The 11,009-nt window shown below is 47.6% G+C and overlaps 1 protein-coding gene across 1 annotated transcript; it reads right to left on the bottom strand.

Moving 5' to 3' along the window:
- Positions 1 to 5: 5 nt before the first annotated feature.
- On the bottom strand, positions 6 to 10,736 carry GRAMD1B (GRAM domain containing 1B; the record flags this gene model as incomplete). Its single annotated transcript, XM_009085105.1, has 12 exons — positions 6 to 77; positions 707 to 824; positions 2,182 to 2,289; positions 4,118 to 4,208; positions 4,402 to 4,605; positions 4,963 to 5,066; positions 5,969 to 6,111; positions 7,487 to 7,605; positions 8,243 to 8,386; positions 9,192 to 9,381; positions 10,003 to 10,159; positions 10,621 to 10,736. Coding segments are annotated over 12 exons (1,566 nt in total), but the record flags the coding sequence as incomplete, so codon positions are not given.
- Between the last annotated feature and the right edge of the window lie 273 nt (positions 10,737 to 11,009).

Here is an 11,009-nt window from a genome sequence, read left to right as displayed (position 1 = left end):
TTCCGTTTCTCCTCTGGATCTGACCCGAAGTCCCTGGACCCGATGCCATTCTGGAGATTTATTAGTGAATCCTTCATCTGCAAGACAAGACATTTCTCCACTGTGATGCTACCCTAAAGGTCAGAGCTTTGGCATTTCTTTCTTCCCTCTAAAATACCTTAATCATCTGGTTTGGGATGGGTTGGGGAGGTGTGAGACACAATTCTCCAAAAGAATGAGGTGCAGGGTGAGCAGTTCTCTCCAGAGAGGAGAACAGCTCTCATTTATGGACTGTGTTCTCAGAGCCTGGTGTACAACCACCTCTTCAGGGAGTAGATAAAAAACCCCCTGGCTTAGTGCTGTGTGTCCCCTGCATCTATGAGATCTACATATGAATTCAGGGTTTAGGCAAAAAAACAGTTTGCTTTCCAAACTGGGATGCCAGAAACTAGATTCAAAATGTGCTAAGTAAAGCTTTTTTGGCCCTGTAGAATTCTCTCCTTGATGTGTAAGGACCCCTGGAGGTGACAGAGAAGCTGTGGCACTCTGTGATAGCCCTTTGGGACCTGTTGACCACCAGTGCATCAGCAGATGGATCTAAAGGAGACACTAGTGGAGGTAACACACCTGATGGACTATGGTGGAACCAGGTAATGCTGAAGGATTGTGAGTGGGTGGTGGGAGGACAGAGTGACCCTCTGGTCACTACCTGGCTGTGTGTTCTCACCTGGTCCAGGAGCATCACGGAGGATTTGATGATCTCACGCCACTTCTGTAGCTCTGAGTCATGATACTTCTGCTGGGACTCCAGTAACTGGGCCCACTCTGTCTGAGACTGGGGTAACCTGGCAGCAGAACAGCAGCAACAGTCAATCCAGGGAAACTGAAGTCAAGGAGGAGCAAAGGGGATTAGGGAAAGGAATCATAAAATCATCAAGGTTAGAGGAGAACTCTAAGATCATCAAGCCAACCATTAACCTACCAACCCACTATAGATGAGACAGTTCCTGTCTAATCTTTCCACCCTAAAGGGGAAGGTTTCCTTGAGCAAAAGTGTGTTTAAAGACTTGGGATTTTCCTGAATTGGATACCATGGCTGTTCTTAGGGAATAATGCAATGCCATGTGGGGACAGGTAGCCCTGTGCGGTTCCTGTGGTTTGTTTTTCCTAGCCATGCTCTGTCAGTCTTCACTTATTAATCTCCTCGTGGAATTTGTACAGGGATTTATCCTTATTATGAGTACTCTGCTCTCAAGGCAGGTGTGTGTAGGTATTCAGGCCCAATTCACTCTCCAGAACAGGGCTGGGTGCTGCTGAGGAGAGTGGAATCAGGACAGACGGAATCACTCAAGGTGTTTGGATCCCACAGATGGGCTCAGGTACTTCCACAGCAACACAAAAGTTACCTGTGTAGGGCCAGAAAAGATCTACTGAAGTAATTCCAGTAAATGCACATTCCATGCAAACTGGATAAAGTCCTGTACTTATAGTCCTATATGTACAATACTGTATTGTAGTGGTCCAAATAAACACCAAGAGTACCAGAGAAAGACAAAATCACTGAAAGTATCTATAATGACTTGAAGTATGTATCCATGGGACACCAGCAGGGCTATTACAGTGAAAATAGTAATTCCCTTCCCTAATGAGGAGAAATGAGAAATCCCATGAGACAAATCATGCCAAAAAATCAGCACAAGAGCAGCATGTGGCCAGGGATGGCTAAAGTCAAACCCAGCATAGCAAGGGAACAGCTGGGGCTGCAGAAAAGGGACATAAGGGAACAAAAACACCTTAGCAAAGTGGGCTCAGAATGTTCTCAACCTCTGAAAATGATGAGACTATTCAGGCCCAAATTCTCCTCTGGGTACAAAGGGTTTTTTCCTAAGACACTGCTCTTCATACAGAAGGAAGTTTAGCCATTAGAGGAGGGGGAGGTGACAACCCTGGCTCAAGATTGCTACACATTTATTCACAGAGCATCCTCTCCTATGTGGGATGCTGGGAAGAAGCAGAGATGGCCTTAAATCACTGTCTGCTGCTGCTGCAACTGCTCACCAGCTTCACATCTGGAAATGCTCATGGCTGTACTTCAGCGAGTGCCCTGCTTCAAAAAAAAAGGAGAGCCCAGAGCTTTGGTGTTCTGGGAAAGCCTTCACCATCCATTAGAAACATGCACAGACCAAGCAGATGTGTCAGTACCTCTCCTGCAGCCTCAAGCCCTGCCATGCTGTGAGCGTCTGTGTAGTATATTCCAACATCCAGAGTTTGTAGAACAGCATCATGTTGAGAATGACCAGCAGCACCAGACTAGAAAGAAGGACAACAGTCTGTTTAGCAGGAGAATTTCAGAGCCCATTGCTTGCCAGTCACAGCTGGGAAAAATGCCCAAGGCTTGAGGAGGTGTCTGGGGCCCAGGTCCACACGCTGCATGGGAGTGGGAATTTAATCTGAGTAAGGACCAGAACCCAAAACTTCACCTCGTGGAAGAAATGTGTGAGCAAGGAGAACAGAAAGAGAGAGATGACAGTTCAGGATGAGCAGATGTGCTGGATGCAGAGAAAGGGAGGGAAATGGGAGAGTAAAGAGGTAAAAAAAGAGAGAGACAGTACCTGAAACAGATCCTAATGGGAGCAGGGAAGAGAAAAGACGGAGTAGCTGCAGGTTAGAAACTGACACAGACCAGGAGAAACTGGGGTGAGAGGAGAAGGCTCTTAGACAGTGCAGAAGGGATAGTGGGGCAGGGAGGGAGAAAAGAACAGTGGGAAGAGAGGCAGGAAGGACAGAGCAGTACCTGTGTGCCTGCATTAGTGAGGAAACTTGCCCAGCACCTGAGCACTGGGAACACCACCCCAGGGAACAGATCCCAAACCCCCAGGCTTGTGTCTGTCTCTGAGCAGAGCAGCTATTTTGCTGGAAGAATCACCCATTCTCAGCAGTGCAGCCAGGCCAGAGGAGGATTCTGCACACACTATCAGGGCTCTCTGACCTAAGTGAAGCTCATCCTGTCAGGAGAGATTGTCTTGAAGATTTTGTAGCTTTCTATTATCTTCTCCTCAGGCCACTACTTTCCATCATCTTAGCTAGCACCTGGCTGGGGTTGCTGCTGCAAAATTCTGCGGTGTCCCACAGGGAAAAGGAAACACAGAAAGGAGTTCAATTTGAAAAGCAACTTCAATCTAAATCCCAGCTGCTTCCCACCTCACTAAAAGGTGGTTGGAACTTAAGGAGAAACTCAGCCTGAGTCAGAAAAACCTTCTAGGCCTGGATTGTTCCTTTACACTGTACTGCTCCTCAGCACCTACCCAGCACCAACACATGAAACCTAACATCAGCCAAGGACCAGAGAAACAGCAAATACACCTGAGTTCAGGTACTAAACTGATCCACAGGGATACAAGGGGCCCATTCCCAGCTGACTTTGAGCACACATCCAAGTCCAAGCCTAGCAACTGTGAAAAGTATGGCAGAAAAGAGACCCAAACCATAATTCTTGCTGCTGAATCAGTGAAATCATAGCAATTTCTCATGCTTCATGTATTTCTATCCTTATTTTGCAGAAAACATTCCTAAACAATCCAGCTTCTTTCTGAGATGGGACTTCTCATCAAAATTACTGCCCAGGACCAGACTCAAACAGGATTTGCCAAACCAGAGACAAGTAACAACAGACAGACACTGAGCCCTGCTGTGATAGCACAGTGAGTCCCAGAGAACTCTGCATGGTCATTGCTATGATAACAGCTAATTGGTGAGCAGATTACATTAAATGACTTGTTGTAAGTTAAAAACCCCTCACAGTCTCTGTATGTCATGGAAAATGTCTAAACTGAGTTCTTGAAATAAAAAAAGACTCTTTTTACTTGTTGGATTTTTTCTTTTCTAAGTATTAACTCCCCTCTCCTTGCACAGCAGCTCCTCACCTTGCTTGCCACTATCACCACTGCCTGTGTCCCAGGGAGGCCCCAGACCTGCATTAGGACTCCCAAAACATGGGAGGTCTGTAAAACTCTGTGTTTGGTTAAAACAAGGGAAAAACCAAGGGGAAAGGAGACAAGGGAGCACAGAACACCAGAAACACAGAGAAACCAGAGTTGTTCCAGGCTGACTGAAGGAAAGCAAAAAAAACATCACTTACACAAAACTGATGACAAGGAGCAGCTTGGAGACACTCTGCAGGTGGAAGCCACTGGGGCTCTCCTCAGGGATGTGCCTTGTCTGAGTGGAACCTGAGGAGATGGATGCATTTAGGATAGGAAATCCTATCCAAGGGGCAGGACAACCCTCTTCCCTCAGCCCACCCCTCCCTCTCCCCCCAAACACTCACAACACATCCTCCTTGCCCTGCAAACCCCTAGCCCCTTTACTCCCCATGAGCAAAGCTCCTGTTGTTCTCCATCCTAAGGGTCTGCAGCTCCTTACCTGCCACGTGCTTGATTCGATGTGCCACATCCTCATCCGTGGGGGTGGTGACAGGGCTCAGCACCTCCTCCAGGTGTGGCACCCTCAGGTGGGCATGTGCCCGTTTCCTCCGGCGCACGGTCGATTGTTTGCTCACCTTCTCTTTGGGGGATTGTCTGTGCACCTCAGCCAGGTATGTGCTCTCAGTTTTGGTCAGTTCACTCTCTGCATAGGCAGAAAGGGAAAGCTGTTAGGAGAAGTGGCACTGGATTTGCAGAGCTGGAGACTTCAGCCCTCTAATAATGGCACAGCTGTTGGGCCAAGGGAGGTGTCAAGGTCTGGGGGAATTCATGCTACAGGACACACTACTTTACACCTTTTGCCAAACTCTGACCCCAGACTGCCTGCCAGAGAGCAGGATTTGATGCCCTAATTAGAGCATTCATTATACTATAATTAATAATGATGGAGTCACTACAAGCCACTCCGAGGCTGCATCCCTAAGCTGTCATGTTTGCAGGGAGGGATGCCTAAACCATGGGAAGGTGACACAGTTTGTGTGTCATTGCCACTCTTTCTTACCCAAATGACGGAAATAATCTTCCAGGCCACTCCAAAAATTCTTCTCAATGAAGGATTTCACCAGCCCCCAAGGCTGTTTCCTGTAACGTAACTCTGTGGAAACCCTGATGAGAAGAAAGGACTGTTATTCTCCCACTTTTGCTTCCTGAAAGCAACATCAACTCACAAGCCTTTGTCAGTGTAAATACAGGAAATCATCATGCACACTGTTATTTCTGGGATGGTCTCAGCCCTTCAAGGAGAAGCACTGCATGAAAAGTCCTTCCAAAGGCAGGAAGAGCCTCTCCCAAGAGTACCCCAAAGACCTTGGGCCAATGTGGCAGATAGTAGATTAGGGAAGAGCCCAAGAGTACCCCAAAGACCTTGGGCCATGTGGCAGATAGCAGATTGCCTATCAAAGTTAAACACAAATCCTATAGCTTTGCCTGGTACCAAATTCCTCTGCTCTTCCCCCCAAGCACATCTCAAGGCACAGTCCCTGGAAGTATGTCCTGTTGCTTAGTAGTTGATTGTGTGTGTGACAACAGGCCCTGCAAACCACTGCCAAGAGTACCCCAAAGACCTTGGGCCATGTGGCAGATAGCAGATTGCCTATCAAAGTTAAACACAAATCCTATAGCTTTGCCTGGTACCAAATTCCTCTGCTCTTCCCCCCAAGCACATCTCAAGGCACAGTCCCTGGAAGTATGTCCTGTTGCTTAGTAGTTGATTGTGTGTGTGACAACAGGCCCTGCAAACCACTGCTTCCAAGAAGGGACAAGAGGTCTATCAATCCTCTCCCTGACCCAGATGGAACTCCTCTGGATTGGGTCTGTTGTTTGCTGAATGTCACCACAACAGTCACCAGCCCCTCAGGTAACTGTGACAGGAGTGCTCCAGCCACAGGAGAGAGAAACAAGGCTAATTTCCCCTCAACCCCTTCTAACACACCAAACAGCAAAACTCCCACCCAAAAAGTGACTTTTGGGTCATCAGCAAAGCTCTTTACCCCCCCCAAGAATTGTACCTGAGTCGGCTTTTGTTTCTGGCAACACGAGTCAACGTGTAGCGGTTAATGGTGTAGAAATAATCATGGTAGGGGACGTCGTGAGTTAGCACCTCTGCATCTATGACATAGCACTCGCTTTCTTGGCTGGCTTTGTACATTGTCTGCATAAAAGACAGCATGCAAGGCAACTATTAGTCTGGTTAGAACACAGCTTGGAGAGATTGGCACCTTCTCTAGCCCTTTACACAGCAGCTCTACCACAAACAGCCACATCCCACACACTCTTACCCCATCTCTGCTGGGAGCAGCTCAGCCTCCAGGGAAGGCAGACCAGGAAACCAAGTGTTTCACCCAGATGTTTCCCAAGGGTGTATTTCAGAAAAGGGTATTCAGTTCCCACAGCTCAACCTCCAGCATTTTGTAACAGAGAGGTTACATCCACTGCCATGGGAGGTCCAGTTCTTTGGGACCTTTCCAAGTGTGACTCCTGTTCAGTAAACTCATGTCTGGCTTGTCAGGGACCAACCTGAGCTAAAACCAGAGGTGGCCTTGCTTTAGGCAGAGGCCTTGCTACTGTACATTATTCTGTGAATCTAAACACCATAAAAACATGGCAAGGACTTCTTTTAAGCACTTCTGATCTGCTGCTTTCTTTGCTCCGGAACAAACCTCACAAAGGGAACAGACAGTTGATTACAGAGTGTTTCCACTTACCTCTGTGGTACACAGCAAGGTGTACCTTGATGGTTGACCCCAAACTCAGAATGAAATAGGCCACGTCCCTGTTTGCCTCAAAGTGTGCTGTTCTCTTTGCCCATCAATTTGCTCTCCCCTTTCCTTTCCCTTCCCTGTTTCATCCCATCCTCACAAGTTACACCTTGCTGCTGGGATTCTCCTCTCCCTGGAATGTAATGCTTAGACATCCCTTCCTGGCTCCCTCTTACTATTCCCTCAACCTAATGCTCAGTATTTACTTTTTGGCCACTTGAGCATATCTCTGGACATGGAAAGAAGCTTTTCCTCCCTCTCCAGCTGCAGCTCCTACTAGATACAGCTAGCCTGGCTCCTCCCAGAGCATTGCAGGTGCTCCTCTTTTTTACCTTCTTAAATAGATCATCTCCTTGTCCTCACCATACTAACAAAGCTTGGACATCTCTCTGTAGAGTTGTGAGAAGGACTGGCAAGACAGTATATTCCTTGTGCCCTATGCAGGAAAAACCTCTGCTGGATTCACCACAGCTCAAACCCCACCAGTATGGGTGACAAACACTAGTTAGAATGTGCTGGGTTTGTTCACAAACTCATCTGCTTGTGCTGGAAAACTAGTGACCCTTTCCTTGCAATGCAATCCAGCGTGAGTGTAAGATTAGCTCTTCATGTTGGCAGTGAAACTGGGTAGCAAGTTAACACAAGGAAATGTGCAAAGGAAAATGGATAGGGACAGTGAAAACATGTAAAGCAACATGCCCAAGGCAAGAAAACAGCTCAGAGAGCAGTTTGTACACAGCATCACAGCCCTGTTCCCCTTCCACATACCTGTGTCTCAGTGACTGTGGCAGTTTTGGGGGCCAGAGGGTTGGTGAGGGTAATGGTGTACAAGATCACTCTGGTCTGATTGCCATTTTCTTCCTTCTTCCAGGGGTGAAAGATAATATCTGAGAGGACAAAACAATATTCCAGTCAAGTAATTGGAGAGGCATCTTGGGTCAGTTCCCTGGGGAGAGGCAGAACCATATAACAAGCTTGGGACAGTATTTCCTTCCCCTTGGAGAGCCTGGCTGCAGGAGCACTAGAGCTCAGCTGTGTGAAAGAAAGGTCTCCTGTACTAGATGGGAAAATTTTCCCTTCTTTTAAGTGGGGAGAGGCTGGGAAGATCTCTCCTTTCAGCAAACCTGAAGTTACAGGGAAAGGAGGACTTCAGCATCCCAAGGTTCACTCTGTTTACATCATCAACTGCACAGTCCACGCCAGTGTGTGGTGTGGAGCTCGGAGAGCTTTTTTCCTCACACTGTTGAGCCTTGAACACAGGATGAAGCCTTAGCTGATGCGAAAAAATAAGAGACTCTACTTCTTTGAAGCATAAACTCTGTTCTGACTCTTAGCAAATGAAACTCGATGGGCACACAAGGCTGGTTCTGTCTGCTCCTACAGTACAGACTACACTGTCCCAAAATCTGCTCAGAATGTTATCCAATCCCTCTGTCAGGCAAAGTTACACCTCCAAGGCATGTGCCAAGACCTTCCCTCTGTACCTTGGGATGCAGCCTCTGTCCATGCCCTAGAGCAGCTTACCAGAGAAGCGACGCTGCTCCATGAAGTCCCTCTGGAACTGGGAGTCAGTGAAGAGCAGGTCATACAGCTTGTCCACGCTGAAGTTGAACACCTCATTCACATACTGACGGCCATTCAGGTCCTCATAGAAGGCCTGGACTTCCCCTGTGAGGAAAGAGGCCCACAGGGCCCAGCATGACCCTCTGTGCTCATGGAGGTTGTGCTTTCACAGCACCAAGACCTTAGTATTTTAATGTCACACGAGTCAGTGAAGAGCAGGTCATACAGCTTGTCCACGCTGAAGTTGAACACCTCATTCACATACTGACGGCCATTCAGGTCCTCATAGAAGGCCTGGACTTCCCCTGTGAGGAAAGAGGCCCACAGGGCCCAGCATGACCCTCTGTGCTCATGGAGGTTGTGCTTTCACAGCACCAAGACCTTAGTATTTTAATGTCACACAATAAATCAGGTTGGAAAAGACCTCTCACCGAGTCCCGTCCAACCTATGACCTAACACCACCATGGCAACTAGACCATGGCACTAAGTGCCACGTCCAGTCTCTCCTTAAACACCTCCAGGGATGGTGACTCCACCACCTCTCTGGACAGCACATTCCAGTGTCTAATCACCCTTTCTGTGAAGAAATTCTTCCTTAATGTCCAACCTAAACCTCCCCTGGTGCAGCTTCAGAACCCAAAAGAGGTACTTCTAACTCTTCCTCCGCAGATCCAAGGACAATAACTGGAACATCAGAAGGGGTAATTAACTACACAGCTGATTTTAGGGAGATCTTTCCAAATACACATCCCCACATTTACATTCTGCATCCCTCAATGGGAGTTCTTTGCATCTTCTGAACTCTTAGGGTCTAGAAAAGGAATTCAGTATTGGCCACTCCAATTGCTTTCTGGAAAGGATAGGAGAAGGCTGAAAACACCACTGGTGGGAAGGCTCTTCCCCACACACCTTCATCATGGGTGTCTGACGAGTCACTGAGCTCAGTGGGAATGTCCTCGTTGTCGTTGAAGTCCAGGGAAGGGGAGTTCACAGGGCCTATGATGTCAATCTTCTCTCCCATGATATTTGCAATGCCAAGGTCTTTCTCCACAGGACTCTCTGCCACTGCCTCCTCCTCTTCTGGGAGCACTCCATCGAACTGCAGCAAGGACAGAGCATAAGGAGGGCAAGATCAGCACCTGGAAACTGGGGGTTATTTCTGAAAACTTTCCACCTGTGAGTCAGTTTTCTATCTTTGGACATTTGGCCTCAACATGCCTGGGAATTAAGTAATAGAGAGAGGAGGAAGGTTGCCATACAGTGTTTGTAAAACACATGGATGTATTGGATCACCTCCTCTCAAAGAATTGATGGATTTCAAGCCTTGGACATGACAAGGCCTTTTGTTCAGACAAGCACACAAACAGTACTGGTTTTACCCCTGAACAAGTCCTATACAGCTAAAACCCCTGAGGTTCTATCTAAACAAGGGAATAAGTGAAGGCAGGGAAGAAATTATAACCCTTTTATGTCCAAGACTCCACTTCTTTTCATCTCAAAGTATAGAAAGGAACATGGACTTGCTGCTAAGTGTCCCAGCTCACTGGGTGGTAGGACAGGAACTTGGCTCACTGTTTCTTGGCAAATGCCATGCTCAGGATATCACTGACCAAGGACTGAGGTCAGCAGCAGCAGTGGAAGAAGAGCTGCAGGGTAAAGAGTTCCCTCATAGAGCCAAGGAGCAGCTGGATCCCAGGGAAAGGCTCCTGAGAACACTCACCGAGGGTGGTGCTTCACTGCTCCCCGTGGATGTCAGTGTGCTGGCAGTGACAGATTTCTTTGGCAGCTGAGGACTAGCTTCTGGCTTGGCCTCCATGCTGCTCTTGGAGGAGCTGTCATTTACTTCATTCTCTTCCACAGGGATTTCTTCACAGTAGCTGAAGCCACAGAGAGCACAGGTTTTATATTTACCCCTCTAAGTACAGCTGCAACTGGACACATAGAGCAAGTGGCAATACTTCTCTGAGGTTTCCAGCCTGGCTGGAAGCAGAAATGGTTCAAGTGCAGGGGAAGATCAAGCCCAAACGTTTTTCAAGTGTTTATACACAGACTGACAAGCATCAGCACTTTCTGGCCATGTAACTCACTGGCCTTGTCACTAGGATTCTTTGGCACAGACACAATTGCTCAGCTAGCTCAGCAGGCATTGCAGTCCCTACCAACTTCCAGGAGGAAATGGTACTTTCATCTTTGTAGGCATTGCACATTTAAGGGCAAACCTTTGGCCAGATCCCAGAATTTCTCCCCAGGGACCATCAGCACTTTGAGGTATGCAATATATCCTGCTCTCCTGAGATCTTTGCTTCCTCCCAGGAAACATTCACTGCTCCTCACTCACCCCATTGTGTTGAAGTCATCATCAGGAGGCACATAATCTTCATCATCACTGGTCAGACCCAGCTCGTTCCCATAACACTGGTGGACAAAGTGCCAGAGCTCCTTTGGACACAAAGGCTAAAGGAGGGAAGAGAGAACAACACACATTTGCATCTGAGAATACAATGAAAATTTGAAAATTACTGTTGGTCAGAACATTCCTTGCCCTGCAAGGAGAAGTGAGATATTCTGGCTCAGCCCCTGCTGGGAGGTGAGAGCCTTCCAATGTGAAATTCCAGTTTATGGCATTTATTTTGTTAGCCCAAACTGGCTTAGAGGTTGTCCCCATCAAGCACCAAGAGGCCCTTCCACCAATAACTTCACCACTGTAAAAGGTTGCATATGTGTTTG

Source organism: Acanthisitta chloris, unplaced genomic scaffold (assembly GCF_000695815.1).
Source record: "Acanthisitta chloris isolate BGI_N310 unplaced genomic scaffold, ASM69581v1 scaffold43321, whole genome shotgun sequence".
NCBI lineage: Eukaryota > Metazoa > Chordata > Aves > Passeriformes > Acanthisittidae > Acanthisitta > Acanthisitta chloris.
The sequence above is the reverse complement of the archived record's forward strand: the minus strand, read 5'-3'. Positions and strand labels throughout refer to the sequence as shown.